This window comes from Siphateles boraxobius, unplaced genomic scaffold, assembly GCF_051911475.1.
Source record: "Siphateles boraxobius isolate OS27281-9 unplaced genomic scaffold, OSU_SipBor_1 66, whole genome shotgun sequence".
In the NCBI taxonomy this organism is placed as follows: domain Eukaryota; kingdom Metazoa; phylum Chordata; class Actinopteri; order Cypriniformes; family Leuciscidae; genus Siphateles; species Siphateles boraxobius.
In genome coordinates, this window is record NW_027509193.1 from 30,991,366 (window position 1) to 31,012,561 (window position 21,196).

Genomic DNA, 21,196 nt, shown 5'->3' on the forward strand with positions numbered 1-21,196 from the left:
ATGAGAGAGGACCAGGCCTGGACTATTTATGTTGTTATTTTATGTTTTGTTTAGTTTATGTGTGAGTGGCAGTTGGCTGTGAGGGGCTGTTGCCTTTACCTTCGTTTTGCGTTTATTTATTTTATGATTATTAAAGTTGTTAAAAGTTCGCCGGTTCCCGCCTCCTCCTTCCCACAACAACATACCTTCGTTACAACCACTTATTTTGTTTCTTCATTCTAATCTATAGAGTTTTTCCGTTTTACATCACACAGCAGCTGTTTGTGTATCGTAGGTTGCTTGGTAACAGACCTGAGAGTTGATTACCGAACCCGATGGAGGGGTTTAAGATTTCCTATCTACAGATAAGATGAGATTTTGTAAAATAGAATAAGAATCTTAAATCAACTTAACATTTGCTTCTGTAATACGAATTTGTGAAAAATCCTAAATTAAATTGTCAGATCTTAACTTACGGATCTTAGGACTTAAGTTTCTGTAAAACGCCCCCGGGAATACCACTGTCAAACATAAATATTTAAAAAAAGATAAGTTAAATTAATGCAGGCTGATATCTTCAACAAAACATTGATTAAGAGCCTCGTGGATCACAGTAGTTCTGTCTTTAAAGGTTTAGAAGTTATCATTAAAAATATAAGTTTCCCTATAGAGAAAAATAATGGGATTTTTACTCCTGGAACCCAACTGCTACAGAGCTTGATGTTGAGGTTATCATGTTGCTAAGCTAACCGTGGGAAACTAAGCACAAAACACAGGGTTCAAACCATTTTTAATTACATTGAACTATTTCTAGCAATATTTTTCAGTAATAAAATGTTTATTTCCTTTAACTAAGCAACGAAATCTTGGGCAGAAATATCTTATCAGAAACAAAACAGCATAGCTCTATAGCTTATGTAAGGTTATTTGTGATATTTTGTGTTATTTTTGACTTCCCTGATGCCATAAATTTAATGCTCTAGAAGAACCTAAATAATATAGAGGACACACAATTGAAACTCCATCGAAACCAGTTTGTAGTTGAAAATTACAGACTGCAGATTGCATATTACATTACTCATGCCAACACAAAAAAGCTTTAATTATCTTCTAATTATCCACCCGTTTCAGAGTTAAATGTTATGAGTAATGTGAACCGTTAAATAAAAACGACTCTAAACGGGCTCAAAACAAGGACTAAAGCAAGTACAAGTACAGGAATGCAGACTTACAATCTGAATTAACGGTGGCTCATTAGGTGGACACAATGAGGCTTTTAAAAACACACTAGCCCGTCTGCAGCACCCAAAAAGAAAAACAAATCTTGTGTGTTTCAATTCTCAGGCCAGGATCTGACTGCGAGACCATCCTCTTCTGACTATGAGAAACACAGAGGTTACACACTGAAAAAAGGCCTAGAAACAAAAAGAGCATCTAGGCCTTTTTTTAAACCCGATAACCAATATTGATGTCACTGTACAAGCTCAACAGGGGAAAACAGTAACAGATTATGTAAGGCTGCATTGCTGCATGGTTACAGTGGGAAATAAATTAAGTTGACAAATTACATGGACGAATCTTCCTTTTATGACATTAATGTAAGTGAAACTGCATATTTAAGACACTGGAACAGGTCACCATTTCTTTTAAAGCAAGACGCTACAGGTAAAACGATTGTTGTTATTCATGCACTGGTCAATTTTAAGATTTTGGGCTATTTTCCACTTCTTCATTCAGACTAGCAGAAAGAAAACATCCAAAATACACATTTAAGTGTTTATTTAATTATTAGCCTACACTTCAAACTGTCTCAAACTGAGTTGTTTCTCCAGAGATTAACCAGAAATCTCCACTTCAGTTACACTTACGCACTAGACTTTACAGTTATTCTGAAGGTTTTTAAAGAGGAGTTTATTCCTGACTTAGAGTGATACAAAGATATATCCAAAATCCCCTTCTGTAAAATCCTTTCTAACATACCATCAAAATGAAACAAGAAATTTGAACCTGGCTTTATCTAATGTTCAGACTTCTGTATAGGGAATTCATGCAAATGAGTGCATACTGCATTAAACCTAGCATCTCAGAAAACCTGCAATGCACAGTATGTCTTAATGTACTGTGATTAGCCAACTAGGGAAGTATGTGATGGTGTCTTGCCTTAAGGTAGGGTAGGCAATTTTCGGAGAGGCTAGAAAAGCGAGCTAGCTTTGAAAGCATAAGATCCCACCCTCCCTTCAGAGCGTCTCCAAAGCCACGGCTCCTTCAAAACACATGTCTGCAGCAAAACAGCAAAGTCTGCAAAGCGTCACGAGACGAAAGACCGAGTTGAACTACCTCAAAGCACATAACATTACAATAATAATGAACATAAACAACAAAAAGAGCTCTGACCTGTACCATCTGACTACTGCAGATTCATTTCACCTTGATAGTGTTGACATTATCTAATACTGAGTACAAAGTCACAGGTTGCCATCTCTATTAAATTACAGTAAACGCAGCATAAGCTGGTTGTTTTGGTTCAGGAGGAACTGTAAAAGGCGGCTGCTGTTTCGGTCGCCGGCTGATGATGACTTATGTCTGTGCAAGCAGGTGTGGAAATACATACACTGACAGGACGAACATTTTATGGTCCTGTGGTTTCTACAGATTATAAATACATTTAGACCATATAACTTAGTGATTGCTATAAGGATGGGAGGAGACTTTCAACCAGCATAACTAAAAAACAAAAAAATCGGGAACAAATCGCCAACCCTGCCTTTTTAAGAGAGAGATTGAGATAGATAGATAGATAGATAGATAGATAGATAGATAGATAGATAGATAGATAGATATAGATAGATAGATAGATAGATAGATAGGGTCGTTTTAGATGGAGTAAATGATGTCACTGCATTACACTGATGTCACTGATTGACGTCATCGTCAATTTACAGCATCGGTCAGTTTATACAGTTTCCTTTTTATTATTTCTTAAGTTAAAAAAATTAAACATACCAAGCACTTCATTGTAATTATCAGCCGTCTGCTCAAGACCTGCATAATCTTTATGGGTGTATTAACAAAGGGGTTCGTGATAGTGGGCGAATATGACACATAGGTGAGTTCACAGCACGCGCTCACATGATACATTCATATTCAGCTCAAAACTACAACATTTCTTCACATCATAACATCATAACATCATAATTCCCAGACAACACCATGTCTGCTGAAAGGATTAAGCACGTGCGATTAAAGTCTTCGTGGAAAACGATCACGGGCAAATTTTATCCGGTCTCTTATTAAGGCATATCCTAGATAGTTTTTAAATATGTATTTTACTTAAGGGTGAATTCAGGTTGATTGGAACACTTTTTCCCAGTCATCTAAATGTCAAAAGGGGATCCAATCAACCTGAACTTAACGTTACCCCTATATTTGATATCATTTTTATTGTAGTTACTGTTAGTATTATAAACATCCCATTAGATTATTCATGTTCTCGGTGCCCAATGGGTGGAAGAAAGCACACCTTTAGACCTTAACTGACTTAATTCTGTTCAATTAATTAAGAGAGCCAGACTGAATGCAGTAAGACATTGCTGGGCCACAACCAACAGCTTTCCACCTCTCATATGGTCTTTGTGTTGTGAAAAACGCTGAGTTTACACACTGTTCACCTTCACACATGCTTTCCTCCGCAGTCACTGAACAATGAGCAAACGCTGCTCTCAAAACAGACAGGTGAGAGAGAACAGAAGATTTGAGAAGGAAACAAAAATGTGTCAGACTCAATGGGCTGCGTCTAAAAACATAGCCAGCAGCCTTAAGTTAGCTAGACTGGTTTTTGGTCTCTCATGCTGCCTACACATGTTCAGCTGACTCAGAAGAAGAAATTGCACTCTAGAAAGATAGCACACAAGGGTTTGACACACGGCCACTTCATACCTGCATTGCCGTAGGATTTCGCCAAGAGCCACCCGACACTGGCGCAGATTCTGGCTCTGCTCGAGTCATACTGATCCAACGGCTTTATGTCCGGGACCACAAAAGTCTTCCTCATTGCATTCGAGTCCACCATAGCAGGTCCAAAACAGACGGGCCGGGAAAAACAGAGGAAGGCGATGCGGTGAGGAATGAAACAAAAATCAAACGCTCATCCTTTTCTTTCACACGACCACAGCACGGCCGATGATTCTGGTAACGTTAGCGTTCCGGCGAAAAAAAATAATAAAGTAATTCACAATTTATTCCTCTTTAGATCTTCTTTTAATACATCCAGTATAGCTGGCGGGTGTATATGGCTGTTTTAGTCTATCGGAGCGACAGATTCAGCAATATTCCAGGGGATGTTTCACTATTTTCGACCCCGCTTCAGAGTCCACATCGCTCTAGCTGATACGCTCCGGACTGATTTCCAGGTACTCCATACTCCTGTCAATCATCCTGCCGGGCGTCCAATCAGGTGTCAGAGTGTGCGAGACAGCGCTGAGGGGGCGGGGCTAAGCTTGTGAACTAAAGCAGCAGGTAGGAAGGCGCTTTAACTCATGGAAACAGGTGCAGGACAGGTAGAACTTGCCCAGAAGAGTGCGAAGAGGAAATATTAGTCATTATGAACAGCGTAGTACATATAATTGGCACGGTATTTCAATGCTAAACTGAGTGCAGTGTTAACACCAATAGTTTCATTGTTTCTTGGGAGGACTTTCTATTTTAAGACCTATTTTGTTGAAAAGTTAACTTCTGGCCTATAATTTTGCTTCACACTAGCGAGCAATATATTTTAAAAAAATAACATACTTCGACAAACCTGTATTTAGGCCATGTCGTAAACTAGTGCAGAATTTATAAATAAATAAAAACCTCTTAAATCCCCAAAGCAATGTAGGCACTTAAATGGACTTTCACAAAGAATCGTTCAGAAGTACAGCTATGAACAAACCTAACAGATGACTGAACACACTGAAGGTCCAGGTCACATGATGTTAGAGAGACCACTGCTGTAACTTGGTAAGAAGATTAACTCTCAGAACTATTTTAATCTAATTAGGGAGAAACAGTGAATTAGTTTTTTTCCTCATTCTTTGGTTTTTCATTTTTCTTTGTAGTGGAACCAGTACTTAAACTGTACTGCTCATAAACAAATCCAATTATTCGTATTGATATAAACAGCCTCAAACATCTTTAAAAGAATAAATGTACATCCCATTACACACAGAATAAGAAACTTTAACAAAAAGAAAGTTTAAAGAGACAGAGTGATCAATAACCAGATGTGCCAAACTGACATATTAGTGAAACCACAGCATTCAGATTCAACAGCTACACCCATGTGTCTGTGCAACCATGGGCATAGCCTTCAGAGACTTTGCAGTATTGCAATCTGATAACAAACGATTTGTAGATGTCATGCATGGGGATTGATCTTTTAATGTACAGTAGACAGAGGGAAAACAATGCAATTCTAGCGCTTTAACATTTAATCTACCCAATGCCATCATGAAAAAAAATGAAAGCATACAAATGCTGCAAAGAGTGACACCATGTGGTCTGAATTGGTATTGCTAAAGTGTAGCAAACCATTTACATAATTCATGTTGCTAATCATTTTCACTGTTTCTTGGTTACTAAACTGCAACAAATTCAGTCCTCCTTTAGTCCTCCGAAGACAGCAGTCGGGACAGACTTCTGCTCCAACTGGACTTCTGAAATGACATGCATGCAAAATGATCAGCAACTGTTCAAAGACAGAACACTCAAAATCAAAATGCTGATGAAGTGTTCGAGTATCTAGGAAAAAAAAAAACAATCATGTTCCATCTGAACTAACCATCCGGTTCCCCATCCTCTGCATCCTCATCATCATCATCAATGTCAATCTCATCAGGATTAGCTTGTTTGGCGAGTTGGGCGAGTTCACTGCGAGAGGTGTCACTCCTATACAAATCAAACAAATGTCAAGTGATGTAAATAGCACAATAGAAACTTCATTTCCAAAGAGGGCAGAATCGTTCAAATAAGCCATTGAGCCGGGCTTGTGCTCTGATTGGTTTGTGTGGCCTGCCTCAGACTAGGGCACAGCAGTACACACCTGACGAAAAGGATCTTGTCTTTAGGTTTGGGTTTGTCCTGTTCGGCCTCTACAGCCAGTTGCTGAGCCTTCTGCTCCAGCAGCCTCATGTCATCCCCTCCGCTCTGCCCCGGAGCAAGATCTGACACTGAAACGCACAGCACAAACGTTTACACACACACTGGATAATGATAATATGCTGTTACATAACCTCAATTTGTGGATCACTCCAACACCCATTTGCTTACCACATAAATTTCACATTGCAAATATAGATGGTCATTCTAGAAAATAACAGATTCTGCACCATTCTCAGTTTATTTTAGTATGATTTATATACTATTATAGAATTTATTTATATCTTAATAAGCTTTAATTGTTATATATATATATATATATATATATATATATATATATATATATATATATATTTTCACATTTCATTTCAAAGTTTTAGTAATTGTTATGCATGTCATTTAATTTATATATATATATATATATATATATATCATAGCTTTAATTTACTTTTCAGTTTTAATTTAATTCAACCTAAACATATGATTATAAGCTTGAGTACTTCAACTTAAGTTTTGTCTAATATTTATAGTTAATTTTATTTCAGCCTTAATTCAATTAACAAAACCAAATTTTATGTTTAGTTAACAGTTGAAACACTACTCCAGTTATTAGTGTGGAAGAATCAACTGTTTTTATAAAGACACATGTTTCCTGCAAAGTGAACATGAAACAACAGCCACAACATTAGCTCAAATCAACTTTTGATGTTCAAGGCTAAAGAACATATATTAAAAACAATCAATTTTGATTTCCTGTTGGCAAGGCAAGTTTATTGATATAGCACATTTCATACACTATGGCAATTCAAAGTGCTTTACAGAAAGAAATTAAAATTATCACAAAATAAAAGTAAGGAAAATTAAAACAGTTATAAAAGATATTAAAAGGCTTTAAAGGGGTCATAACATGATTTTTTTATTTGAATATGTTCCTTTAGGTTCATATACGTTAATAAAGGTTTTTGCACACAAAAAAAACCCCAAATATATATGCAGAAATCCCTAAATATACCCTCTGACTGAAATGAAGCGTTTTTAAGGGGCGACTCCTTTAAGGCTTGTCAGTAAACGGCCACTGTTATGATTATAACGTAACTGCATAAGAAACAGTATCAACGCCCACTCTCTATTGCACAAGAGTAAGTGTTGTTAAAACATCCATATAGAACAGTTATTTTATGATGAAGCATTATTTAAGCTAAAAATGGTCACGCCTGCTCTTATGTTAGACACTAAGCTGGATGCGGTATCCAGTGTAGACAGCGTCAGTGATTATAATGGGTTTTATTTGATTTTTACAAGTGTTAACCGACTGAACACCAGTGGGCGGGGCTAATTGTGTGATGGTGTACAATGATTCTTCGATGTCTTGCTTTAGAGGCAGTCATATGCAAATCTATTTTCTTATATGACGTCACAGATCCCACAATACCCAAACAAACTATTTTTTGAAGCTTGATTCAATAAATGCTTTTTTTCTACACGAGGACGACGTTAAGCTGTGAAATTATTTTAATGCTACAAAGACCTCTTACATGTCAAAAGCTCAATTTGATGTCTCATGTCATGACCCCTTTAATGAAGGAAACTTGCCTGTTCCAGTAGCATTAGTGGTTGCCTTGAGCATCTGAGAGGACATGAAGTTGACTTGTGTATTGTATGTGGCCTGCACACTGCGTTTGATCCGCAGCATCTCACGGATGGTGTCCTCGTTACCGTGGCGAATCTCAAACTCCTTCCAGCTTTGCCAGAAATTAGCGGTCAACTGTTCAAGAAATGGTACGGGAGGGCGTTCAAAATCCAGTATCACAGACAATATGACCAAAGTAATGTGGAACGGTGAGGTAAGATTTACCCTGGGATCACAGATCTGAGAGCAGTAAGAGTAGATGGCTCTCGCTCTGTCAATCTCTCCAAGTTTGCTCTCCATGTCAGCGAAGCGCAGGCACATGTCTCTGGCGTGTTCATCTGGCAGGACCTGCACCAGGCCAAGTTAACTCATTACAGCACAAAACATGTTATAAATCCTGATATATTTTCAAAGCGATACCAGCTGAGTGGTTTACCTCAATGGCTTTCTGATAGATGGCTCTTGTGTGAGTGACTCCATAAATCTCTGCTGCCCGTTTGATGTAGATGTTGAACATCTGATGGCGTTCCTGTGGCTCTACAGCCGAAGTGGCTCTCTCATATACAGCCATGGCATGTCGCGCCAAACCGTACTCCTCTTCCAGCTTAGCGTACAGCAGGTAGATCGCTGTTAAACAACACAAATTAAATCAGGACATGAGTTTTTATATCTAACAGAGTTGGCTATGCATTTCCAAAGGTTAGAGCTGATCAAATGGATTCTAGATTTTATGATAAACATTTGAAATGAATGCAGTTAATCACATAGTTTTGTTTTTTCTGTATTATTACTTTTGGCATATTTAGGAGGACACCTATCCAGCGCTTGCTCAAACAGATCTCGTGCTCTCTCCAGCTTCTTGCCTCCATAACGGTCGATGAACTTAGTGAGGTACGTGTTCCAGATGTCATGGACATTAGGCCACCTAAAGAGGGCAATGCCACGCTCATATGCCTACAATCAAAATTAAATCCAGATTTATTCATAAACACATATGATTTGATGAATAAATAAACATGATTGTTAAAGCAAAAATATATAAATTCCCAAAAGGATGAAACAATAATGAATAAAACGCAAGGTCATGTCCATGTGACAGATTAAATTCCATTACCTTAAAGCTATCTTCAAAGTAGTTGTGTTCTTCAAGAAACATGGCATAGTTAATGATGATCTGAGGTGTGGCAATGCGGAGGTCAATGATGCGATCATACACCGCCTTTGTGGACTGACAAAAGTACCAGTTCCATTAACACACAACATTGCAAGGGTCTACTGCTAAATATAGCTTGTTGAATACAGTAGCATACCTGGAATGTGCCAAGACTCTCCTCTAAATCTGCAAGCATGGACCAAACTTTCAGGGATTTATATACTCGATTCTGCACCGGTTCTGATGCGTCAAAATACTCTGCTTTTCTTGAGGGAATCGCTGTTGCTTTCTGAGGAGAAAAAGATTGTCAACATCTGGGAAAAGTTTGATGACATGAAAAGTCTCACTGATCCCTTATCGCAAAGAAACTGGGTTGCAAAATGACTTCAAATATTATAATATAAAATAATTCATAATAGCAATGCTGAAAGCTCCAAGATTCAGCACCCAAGGATGACTTTCTGGAAAACAGCCAAGGAAACCAGGACAGCATATTACAGCCTCCAATAACACCAGAGCAACAGCCGCTCTCACCAGACATGTTATCCCTCTCTCCAGCATCTCCACTTCTGTGCTTCTCAGAGAAAATGGAACAACTGGTGTATGATGGAACTAGACTATCCCACTCTTTTGCTGCAAGCCTCCAGATACCAACCAAAAAACGGCAGGCCCCACAACCAGCAAAGCCTACGGGCCCAGCTCGCCCTCCCCCTCCTCCTGTGAGAGCTCTTCGGCCTCTGCCACAGCGCCAGGGCCCACACCCTCCTCCAGCGGCTCGAGGTGAACCAAAAACAACTGATACCAGCTCTCAGTGATATGTGTCGGGTCCCCGCTATGATAACAATAACTTTCCCAAATGTTTACAGAACAAGCGGGAACCCAGCGTGCCTGTATCTTTCTCTATTGCTGTTCGATTACATGATAGAAAGTCTAAGGCCTTCAAAAGCCGTACAGCAAACCCATCTAATCTGGTGCCTATTACACGCCAAACTAAGATTGCTGTGGGGACAAAAAGTAAGACTGTTAAGTTAGCACTCTTAAACATCCGCTCACTTAAGAATAAATCACTTCTAGTCAACGACTTAACCTCTTACAACCTGGATTTTATGTTGCTAAATGAAACTTGGCTAGAAGAAAGCTGCAGTGCAACAGTCCTCAATGAAACAGCCCCTCCTAACTTTACTTTTATGAGTGTCTGCAGAGCTGTTAGAAGAGGTGGGGGTTTAGCTGCTCTTTATAAAGATGTTTATCAATGTAAGCAAATATCATTTGGGAATTACCTGTCTTTCGAATATCTGGGTATTGTGTTAAAAGGTGCTCCACGCATTTTACTTATCATTGTTTACAGGCCTCCAAAATACTCTCCAGCCTTTGCTGAGGAATTTACAGAATTGTTATCAACAATTTCCTCAGAGTTTGACTGTTTTGTCATTGCTGGAGATTTTAACATTCACATAGATAATGCAGAAACCAATATGGCTAAAGAAATTAAAACTGTATTAAAAACTTTTGATCTGACTCAGCATGTACATGGACCCACACATAATCGTGGACACACTCTAGATTTACTTATCAGCAAGGGTCTAAACATTTCATCGATTGTTATTAAGGATGTAGTACTGTCTGATCATTTTTGTATTTTCTTTGATATATTGATCTCTCCTGCCATTGAAGCTAGATCTGTGTCTGTCAAGAAGAGATGCTTAAAGGAGAACACTAGTGTACTATTTATGAAGGCTATATCTTCAACGCCAAGCATATCTGCTGACTCTGTTGATTTTCTCCTTGATTCTTTTAACTCAAAAGTTAAGAGTGTAATTGATGATATTGCTCCTGTGAAAGTCGGGAAGAAGAATGGCAGACAAAAAGCACCTTGGAGAAACTCAACAGCAGTGCAAAATATGAAAAGACAATGCAGAAAAGCAGAGCGAATGTGGCGTAAGACAAAACTTGTAGTCCATTATAACATCTACAAAGACAGCATCCATGCTTTCAATAAGGAACTAAGCAAAGCTAGACAGACTTTCTCCTCGAATATTATAAACAGCAATATAAACAACACACACACTCTTTTTGCTACTGTAGAGAGACTGACAAACCCCCCAAGCCAGATTACCATTGAAATGCTCTCAGACAGCAAGTGCAGTGAGTTTGCTTCTTTCTTCTCTGAGAAAATCAATAATATCCGACAGGTGATCAGCTCATCCTTGAGTTGCGCTGGGGTCAGACAGATCAGACAACAGCCTGAGAAAGTAGTCACCATGTCTGATTTCAAAGCAATTGATGGCAAAATTTTGGAAGAAACCGTACAGCACCTTAAAACATCAACCTGCCCCCTTGACGCACTTCCCACATCTTTTTTTCAAAAATGTGTTACACAGCTTAGAAGCAGATCTCCTAGAAGTGGTAAATGCCTCACTTCTCTCTGGGAGTTTTCCGAACTCCCTGAAAACTGCAGTTGTCAAGCCCCTCCTGAAAAAGAGCAATCTGGATAAGACCATATTAAACAACTATAGACCGATCTCAAATCTTCCTTTCATAGGCAAGATCATTGAAAAAGTTGTCTTCAATCAGCTGAACAAATTCTTAAGCTCAAATGGATACTTTGACAATTTTCAATCTGGTTTCCGACCACAGCACAGCACAGAGAAAGCGCTCATAAAGACAATAAACGATATTTGCTTAAATACTGATACAAGCAAATTATCAGTGCTGGAACTACTCGACCTCAGTGCTGCATTTGACACTGTCGATCACAACATACTTCTTGACAGGCTGGAAAACTGGGTCAGGCTTTCTGGGATAGTCCTAAAATGGTCGTTCAGGTCATACTTGGTAGGGAGAGGTTATTATGTGAGTATTGGAGTTCATAAGTCTGAGTGGACATCCATGAAATGCGGAGTCCCTCAAGGCTCAATTCTTGCGCCACTGCTATTCAACCTGTACATGCTCCCAATGAGCCAAATAATGAGAAATAACCAAATCGCTTACCACAGCTATGCAGACAATACACAGCTCTACTTAGCCCTATCGCCTAACGATTACAGCCCCATTAACTCTCTGTTCCAATGCATTGATGAAGTAAACAATTGGATGTGCCAAAACTTTCTTCAGTTAAACAAAGACAAAACTGAAGTCATTGCGTTTGAAAACAAAGATGAAGTTCTCAAGGTGAACGCATACCTTCAGCCTAGGGGTCAAACAACTAAAAATCAAGTCAGGAATCTGGGTGTGACTCTGGAGTCAGACCTTAGTTTCAGTAGTCATGTCAAAGCAATAACTAAATCAGCATATATCACCTGAAAAATATTGCAAGAATTAGATGCTTTGTTTCCAGTCAAGACTTAAAAAACTTGTGCATGCTTTCATCACCAGCAGGGTGGATTATTGTAATGGACTCCTCACTGGCCTTCCCAAAAAGACAATAAGACAGTTGCAGCTCAAACAGAACGCTGAGCAGAACCAGAAAATATGAACACATCACACCAGTCCTCAGGTCTTTACACTGGCTGCCAGTTACATTTAGGATAGATTTTAAAGTATTATTACTGGTATATAAATCATTCAATGGCCTAGGACCTCAATACATTGCAGATATGCTCACTGAATATAAACCCAACAGATCACTCAGATCACTAGGATCACATCAGCTAGAAATACCAAGGGTTCACTCTAAGCATGGCGAGTCCGCTTTTAGCTACTATGCCAGCCGCAGCTGAACCAGCTTCCAGAAGAGATCAGATGTGCTCCTACAGTAGTCACATTCAAATCCAGACTCAAAACATTTCTGTCTTTTGATTATTTTAATTTCTTCTATGTAAAGCACTTTGAATTACCATTGTGTATATAATGTGTTATATAAATAAACTTGCCTTGCCTTGCCTTGAAAGCCATTAAAAATCGATATGTACAGTAGTGGCCAAAAGTGATGTTCTCAATGACCCTACAAGTTCAATTCAATGATCAAAATATGAGGAAAATATTATATTTTTTAAATGGTTTAAATATGAGGGAAGAACATAACACTAAACTTGGTTAAGGTATTCATCTGAAAAAATTAACAAAACTACAGATCCAGGTTGTATTTTTATTTGACAAGTTGCAAGTGCCTGATTGAGGTTGTACTGCGAATGAGAATGTAAGAATAAGAGCAAATATGTACTAAAGGTTTGTGTCTGTCATTGTTTTTCTGTGAATGGCATTTTACACATTTGTGACTACTTGTCTGCTACTTCAAATTCAGAATACAGGTTTGTGACTATTTTCTTTGAAAGCAAATCTCAACATTTGAATTCAGAATTTTTTAGGTTTTCACACTGGAGCTGTGAGTGTAAATTGCCATTAAAGTGTATGAATATTTTTGTATTAAAGTTGTCAAATTTACATTTACATGCCCTCGAGTTTTGCTACTCTTTTAACCTGTATAGCCTGACCAAAAATGATGTTGGCAGAATCTAACATGTCTCATTGCATTAATGCAAATAAAACAAATGACTCCCAAGCACAACTACGCAATATGCTTACAAAATCTTTAACAAATTTGTAATCATTTTTGAATAAAGAATGATGTCAATTTTCCAAACTGAAATATTTTCTACTTTAATTTTTCCCCTCAACAACTCTTGCCTTTGAGGAAAATAGCATTTTTGAAACTTCCGGGAATCATGAAATAGATTTTAATTAATTATTTGAATCTAAACTCCTCGTTTATGTTATAATAACAGCTTTTACAGCTTTGTCATCAATACACCAGAAGTACCAGTGGAAATACGGTTGGGAACCGCTGCACTAAAGCACTAGTGGTAATGTGTGAATCTGTCTCTTACCCTTAGTATACGCAATGCCTGGTCATAGTTCTCATGTCTCAGCTCCATCTCTCCATACTCGCACCACACTGCAGCAAGATCATCCACCTGTTTGTAGTTGACCTTTGTGGCCTTCTCGAAGATAGTCCGAGCCTTGAAGTTCAAGTCAAACAGTTAGCCATCAGTTTACAGTAACGTGCCAAGTAATTATCGATGGGAAGTTTCGTACATCATCTAGCTGTTCGTTATCCTCATAGAATCTGGCGAAGGACACCCAGAGATTGTGAGGCTTTCCTGTGGCTTTCACGGGATCTACTGTTTGCACAGCCTCTGTGTATGTGTTGATGATCTACAGGACAAAGCAACATAGGATGTGTAAATCACACACGACAGTTACATCGAGACAAATATCGACTGATTTAAAGGTGCTCTAAGCGATGTCACAGGTTTTTTAGGCCAAAACATTTTTTGTCACATGCAGCAAACATCTCCTCACTATCCGCTCGCTGCCTGTCCCCTGAACACAAACCTCCACAAACGGCAACAAAAACAAACTGGGCTAACCCGCACCACGAAACATAACAAACTGTTCCAGCCAATAACTGACAAGAAGGGTTTGGGTGGTTAGTACGCAAATGAGGAGAAGGGAGGGTCTAGCTTGTCTCCGTTTTGTTTGACAATACTTCGAACGTCAACAAGAAGTGACATCACCCGACATCGCTTAGAGCACCTTTAAAGATGATGTAAATGATTTTTCTGACCTGTCGAGGTTGGCCGTCGTAGAGTTTGACTCTCTTGTGCCACTCGTGAACGTTGTGAGGGTTCTGACGGAGCAGCACACTGTTTAATAAGAGCGGGCGTCGAGTTATCAGCAACTCAAAACGGGCCAATCGCAACTCCAAGTCAATGTCTTCTACAGTGGGGAAATCAGCATTTCTGTAAGACCAATGTCAAGGCTTATTTGCTGTAAAGGTCTGTAAGATAAATCTCTCACCATCTTCGTCTTGTCCCAGTTCAGATGTGGTCTCCATCTTGGCAGCGATCATACTCTCTTCAAACTGCGCATAGCTGTCGAAAACCTGGGTGAAGTCTCGCACAGTGACTACAGTTAGGATGGCTTCCTCATACACATCTCGAGCCTTGAAAAAAACAAGATAGTTAACCCTTTCGCACGTAGATCACACCGGTGTGATTAGAACGGTCTGTGCATCACGTGATCAACTGCTAAATTCAAATGTGCTTTCGCGAGTTTGCTGGCGCTGAGCCAGAGAAGGACGCACTCAGTGCTGTCATATATCACAACTATTGAGTGTTTTCAACCACATAATGTTTATTTTAGGTTTCAGATATTTAAATACACACAAGTACTAGCAAAACTATGATTTTGAGTGTGTAAAATACACACTGATGTCTATGGAAGCGGCAATAATAATCCTAATCCTACATTATAATAAGACGACACGTTTTATTCATATCAGATACACATTGTGTAAGTAGCTTTACATTTGACCCTATTCTTCTCCCAGTTCACCGGCCACTTACTTTCATGTATTTCGTGAGAAGTTGAGGAATTGACGTGTTGTAAATCCAACAGATCCCATTCTCTGAACTGTGAAACAAACTAACATGGCGCCGCCCATCGCGCATACAGCTCAACTAACGCGATCGTTATAAAGGTGTTTAAACAACAAAACACATCCACTTGCACATATTTGACAATCGGAATATCAGTGTTTCATGCTATAGCTAATACATTTGTGAATATTTTTAATAAAAAAGCGAAAATGACATAAAAGCAGATCATCAATCATTCAGCGCTGTGTTGTGGTTGCGCTGTGTCACGTGACAAGCAATGACGCGTCACCATGGAAACATTAAAGTGACAAGTTCTAAATAAAGGTCGCCTTGAAAAACTCACGCTGGGGGGTCAGTTAGAATATTTTAAACTTACGTGTGAAAGGGTTAAGGGTGTCAACCTGTGTGTGAACAGAGTTAGTATATTCAGGAGTCTAAGAGTACGTTTACAAGACAACAATGTACTAAAAAACAGGAACAGGTACTAAAAACATGATCTGTTCACACAGATCATGTAAAATGTATTATACGTTGACGTGTAAATTTTTTACCTTCTCAAAGTGTCCGCTGCGGATGTAGTAATCCGCCAGAGAACACCAGAGTCTTCCAAGCTGGTCAGTAAAGCGGGTGAGACCTCCTCGGATAATCGCTCCCACGTTTAGTGAGGTCACCTTGTCCGGATTTTGTGAGATGAGATCACAGAGCTCGTGCCAAAGCTGTAATTGAATTTTCAGGTTTTTATTTTTCCATGTAAAAATAAGGAGAATTTGCATGGTGCAGAATTCACAAACCTGAATTAATATGGACATAAAGATTAGGGCTGGGTAAAAATATCGATACATCAATGCATTGCAATTATTTGTTTCTCAATTCAATATCGATTCATCAGATCCTATGAATCGATTCAGCCTACCGGCCAGTGGCGGCGCTGTGGGCAACACTCCACTGAGAGCGTTCAGCGTTGTACTAGACGCGTTTTTCCAAAACAGCAAGATGACAGACAGTCAGTGTTGCCAACTTAGCGACTTTGTCGCTATATTTAGCGAGTATTTAGACCCCTTTAGCAACACATTTTCAAAAAAGCGACTAGCGACAAATCTAACGACTTTTTCTGGTGTTATTGGAGACTTATGGAGACTCTCTGACGTGAAAGCACATATCGTTCTTACTCTTCTCAACGAGCAGCGGGTGCTGCCGTGGGTCCCACCCCCATTCCAAAGCACTCACAGGCGGCCCAGTCCTCGCCCAGCAGCCCCTCCCAGCTGCAGTTAGAGCACCCCTCCGCGTAGAGACTGCAAAAGAATCGCGCAAATGAGTCGCTATTTTTAGCGACTTTTCAAACGTCACTCACTCTAGCTACGTCTACCCTGTTCAGTAAATGGCTGAGAGGAGCAGCAGCACATTCATCTGTTGAGCGCACGGCCGCTGAGAGACGTGAATGAGCAGTTTTTTTCCACGGATTTATCACTTATCTGCTTTTCTTTTTTCTTTTAATTAAATAATTTAGTTTCCTTCCTTTTCTTGTGCTTACGGTATTACTTGTAGTACTCACTATCACAAAGCTTGTGTTCATCCGGCTCCCGAACTCTCTCAATTCAGATAATTTTCCACATTGGCCTATACAAAATATTAGTCATTCACTAGGCCTATATCATAGCTACTCGTTCTATTGTCTGCCAAACATATAGGAAATGAGAACAGCTTTATTTTACATTCGGCTATATTATATTATAATATATTAAATAGAGTATGTGATCTGACCATTAATTTATAGAGAAAACACATTAGACAGGCAGAACGCAAGTACGACGCGATGACGTCACGAATATGCTAATTGACGTATGACGTCATCTAGCGACATTTAGCGACTTTTAGGGAAGGCGTTAGCTATTTTCCCTTGACAATAGTTGGCAACACTGCGGACAGTAACTGCACTCCGTTCAAGCCTGCACCACAAACCAGGGACGTCGTTAGGCCTATTTTAGGGGGGCTGAAGCTACCCCAAAATGTTCCTAAGCCCCCCTAAATGATAATAAGAACAACAATAAGTCTCCGAGAGTCTCCCGCATATTGATAGCGGCTCTCTGATGTACGCAAATTAGTTCAAATCTCCCGAGATCTAGAGCTCGCGAGCTCCAAACCGCATAGTGCGCGCACGACAGAGATGAAGAGTCCTTGCGTGTGTGCAAAAGTGCGCGCGTGTGCCTCACGAAGCGCATTTTTTTTATGAGTATGCACATTTTGTGTTTCTGTTTACATTTCTTTTATAACTTGAAATTATAGGAAGAAAGAAATATACTTTCTATTACAGTTACATGCACTTTAGAGGTGTGAATAAAGCACCTGTTTGTTACAGTTGTGGTTTGTATTCAACGCGTACAATATTGTACAGTTTGTTCTGCTAAATAAACCATGACAGGAAACATGCTGGGGTCAATTTGTTCTTAAACATTGGTAATACTGCACACATTATTTAAAAATATACTCAGGTACTTAATTACTTGTGTATTTACTAATTATTGAATCGATATTGAAGCTAATAAATCAATATCGAATCGGAATCAAATCGAAGCTTCAAGAATCGAAACCGAATCGAATTGTGAAATTCCTAACAATACCCAGCCCTAATAAAGATAGATGCAAATGCTGTGATGCATCACAATGAGAATGAAGATTGAATGAATCGATTAGGGACTTTAATAATAAAAATTCCTAAAATAATGACCAGTGTATTAAATGTTAATTTAAGCCACCAAATTCAGATCCGCAACTATATTTGTGTCTTCAGCATGAATTTTTCCAAAATAATCTAATCAAATGGTGACCAATTTCAGATTTCATCATACATTATTTAGTAAGGAACCAGTATTAAAATTAATCTTTGTCAAATACATTAATGTTCAAAGGTTTGGGGTTAGATAGATAGATATTTTTATTTAATGCCATGTCAGCATCTAAGGCTATTTTCATGGGAAAAATTAAATTACAAAAATATCATATAAATACAATAAAACCAAGCAAACAAACACAAGAAGTCATATTATAATTTCTCTTTTTTAATTAACATATGATCAAATAAAATCAAAAACCTTTTCAGGCATAATCTGACTAAATAAGTCCTTAAGTGAAATAACTTCATAAAAGAGCATTCTACTTGTATTAAACCCATGACAGTCCAATAAAATATGGTTTGGGGTTAATAATATGTTTTTTAATTAATAGCTTTATTCAGCAAGGATGCATTAAATTGATCAAAAGCGACAATAAAGACATTATTAATGTTACAAAATATTTCCATTTCAATAAAATGTTGTTCTTTTGAACTTTATATTCAACTAAGAATGCTTAAAAAAAGAATCACTGTTAAAAAAATATATAAAGCAGCTTTAAAGCAGGATCATGTGACACTGAAGACTGGAGTAATGATGCTGAAAATTCATCTTTACCATGACAGGAATAAATTTATATTCAATTTGTTTTATATTCAAATAGAAAATTTTCATTTTTGACCAACCCCAAACTTTTGAACAACAGTAGTATATTTACACTGCACATGTTTAGGTGGACAAACTCAAAATGTAAAACATGTCATTTGCTGACCTGATAATTGGACTTTCCCTCTTTAGAAACAAAGTTTTCATCATTGACCACAGCTGCCAGTCGGAGCGCAGCTTCATCCAGACGTCCAACTGAACGCAGGTAATCAATGTATTCCTCTGCGTTCTCAGGAGACAACTAGACAGGACAGAGGTAAAAGCAAGTCTATAGAGATCTCACTAAACAAGGCAACACAGAAAGGAGAAAGAAATCGTACAGCACCTCGAAGCACAAGGCTTGAAATCTCAACTTATACAGACAATCAAACGTGTATTTGGTATTCTGCATAATGTCCGTCCCTTACCTTTAGGTATCGACGGAAAACACGAATAGCTGTTTCTGGGAGAGGCAAGTTACGGCCATAGCGAAGATACAAGGGCCAGATGCGAGGATGCTGGGTAACAGGCAGCGCTCGTAACGCCCGATCGAACGTCCGTCTGCTTCGTGTAATTTTGCATTGAGACACCATGAACTGACAGTAGTCAATCCATATCCTCGGCATCTGAGGAGACAGAGAACAAAATGAAGTTTCACTCCGCTATTAATGTGCAACCATCAAATCACACAAGTAACTTTGTCACACAGTACTGCCACCAAAGAAATATGAAAATGCATGAAACGTCAACTTTACCTTGTGCATAAACACAAGTGCTCTTTCATGACAGTTGTTCACCTCCTCATATGTTGGATCTGTGACACACTTGCCTTTCACCTGTTTCCTCCTCTCTCTCAGGTAGTTGTACCACAACTTGTAACTGACAGAAAAAAACATAAGAAAAGAAACAAACATCATGTATGTGCATCAAGCACACGGGTTCAATGTAAGAGAACAGGATGACATGTACGGACCTGCCAGGCAGCTCTTTTAAAGCTCTTTCATATATCATATTGAGCACTGATTTCTGAGCATTTTGCTTGTGCTCAATATAACGCATCCAACACTTTACTGAATATGGATTCCTGATGATTTCTTCTTCATAAGGCAAATCATCATCTTCCTGCAAAATACACATGAACATGAGTTTTATGAAAACACAGATGCTTAAGCAAGCCCAAAAAGATAAAGTCAAGTTTGAGTAATGGTTACAAGTCATATAAGGGATCAAGAAATATTTCGATCATAATCATAATTGTTCTGATCTAAACAATATTAAACATATATGCTAACTACTGTTCCTGTTATTAAACGTGACGTTAAACATGACAACAACACTCCAGTTGATGTTTGACAGGTAACAAATCACAGATGTTTCTAATAAAAATCTCCAAACATTATTTTGCCATAAAGTTATCTTATACTCTCGTAACTGTTAGTTAGCAAGCTAATCACAGCTAGCTGAGAACAGGATCGGTTAAATGTCAGGAAACTGATTTAAGACACTTAAATACTTACGAATATAACGTCTGCCTTTCCGTTAAGAGTCGGCATTTTCATTAGCAAGAGAAAATCCGTTTAATAGTGCTAAAAACTCAGTGAAATTCTTGACAAAACAAACACTTTCCAACGTGCTGAGATCGTTGAATACAAACGCCCCGCCCTTTCCGAGTGAAGTCGCTTCCCATTGGCTGAGGTGGACAGTGCGGTGGACAGGCAGATAGTGTCAGGGCTTCTCCTCTAGGGGGAGCCTTAGTGCGTTTTTGAATGGAGGTCAATGGAAGAAAGGCTTCAGTACTCTGAATCATAAACATAATTAATCCATTAGTATTTATTATGCCTATGCTCTGAATAACCTTGTTAAATGAATTGATATCCTGTGCGTTAATCTACAACGTATTTGCCTTTATTCTGCAGTGCGCTAAATTTGGAGTTTACAAATATATATATATATGTATCTATACTGTATATATATTTTTTTAGTTTTGTTTTTTTTTTAGTTGAGAATTAACTGTGGTAAACCACTCATCTAGATAGGCTATATATCATCAGTGTAGTAGTAAGCTACCCTATAGTGACCCTAGCAATGAGGATTTTCACCCTTGAGAAAAAAGTGTGCTGTGCAATTCAAATCTTGCAGATTTATAATAGTAGAGATAGAGAAATAAAGGGCACTTAAGAGCATGTCCGTTTTGATGTGCTGACTAACATACTAAAGCACATGTAAGGCACTTGATTATAATTTAACTGGTGTGTTTGTTTGACATTACATTTAAAGTTAATATATTTAAAATGTACTTTTATGTAATTACAAATATATTGAAATATGTGACAAGTTTCAATTGAAATGCCATTAAAATATATTTTAGTTGATCATAAATGCTTGTCTGTACATTCGGCAATGCACCATATTTCATAAGACCATAGAAGTAATTATGAAATTACAT

At 38.4% G+C, this 21,196-nt stretch overlaps 2 protein-coding genes across 7 annotated transcripts in view; both read right to left on the minus strand.

The window, feature by feature from the left end:
* Window positions 1-5,233, minus strand: part of camsap3 (calmodulin regulated spectrin-associated protein family, member 3) — a 47,190-nt gene extending 41,957 nt beyond the window's left edge. For all 6 annotated transcript variants that reach the window (XM_077213541.1, XM_077213539.1, XM_077213538.1 and 3 more), the window contains exon 1: window positions 3,916-5,233. In XM_077213541.1, the coding sequence (XP_077069656.1) occupies window positions 3,916-4,048 (133 nt within the window). In that variant the 5' untranslated portion in view covers window positions 4,049-5,233. The remainder of the gene's footprint in view (window positions 1-3,915) is intronic.
* Window positions 5,234-5,379: 146 nt separating this feature from the next.
* Window positions 5,380-20,438, minus strand: xab2 (XPA binding protein 2). The gene is made up of 19 exons (XM_077213542.1): window positions 20,268-20,438; window positions 19,724-19,872; window positions 19,506-19,629; window positions 19,179-19,376; window positions 18,878-19,012; window positions 15,829-15,993; window positions 14,697-14,841; window positions 14,464-14,615; window positions 13,932-14,051; window positions 13,724-13,855; window positions 9,055-9,186; window positions 8,859-8,972; window positions 8,536-8,698; window positions 8,181-8,371; window positions 7,970-8,092; window positions 7,708-7,879; window positions 6,059-6,185; window positions 5,798-5,904; window positions 5,380-5,672 (listed from the first exon to the last, which is right to left on the minus strand). Exons 1-19 carry the CDS (start codon window positions 20,307-20,309, stop codon window positions 5,611-5,613), a joined length of 2,553 nt encoding a protein of 850 aa, XP_077069657.1. The 5' UTR covers window positions 20,310-20,438; the 3' UTR covers window positions 5,380-5,610.
* Between the last annotated feature and the right edge of the window lie 758 nt (window positions 20,439-21,196).

Bases quoted from the DNA above. Each gene is read 5' to 3' on its own strand.
- xab2 (XM_077213542.1), bottom strand. From the start codon at position 20,309: ATGAAAATGCCGACTCTTAACGGAAAGGCAGACGTTATATTC. The intron at 19,873-20,267 runs GTAAGTATTTAA...TGTATTTTGCAG, and splicing joins GAAAGGCAGACGTTATATTC to GAAGATGATGATTTGCCTTA. The intron at 15,994-18,877 runs GTCAGCAAATGA...ATTCAATTACAG, and splicing joins AGGGAAAGTCCAATTATCAG to CTTTGGCACGAGCTCTGTGA.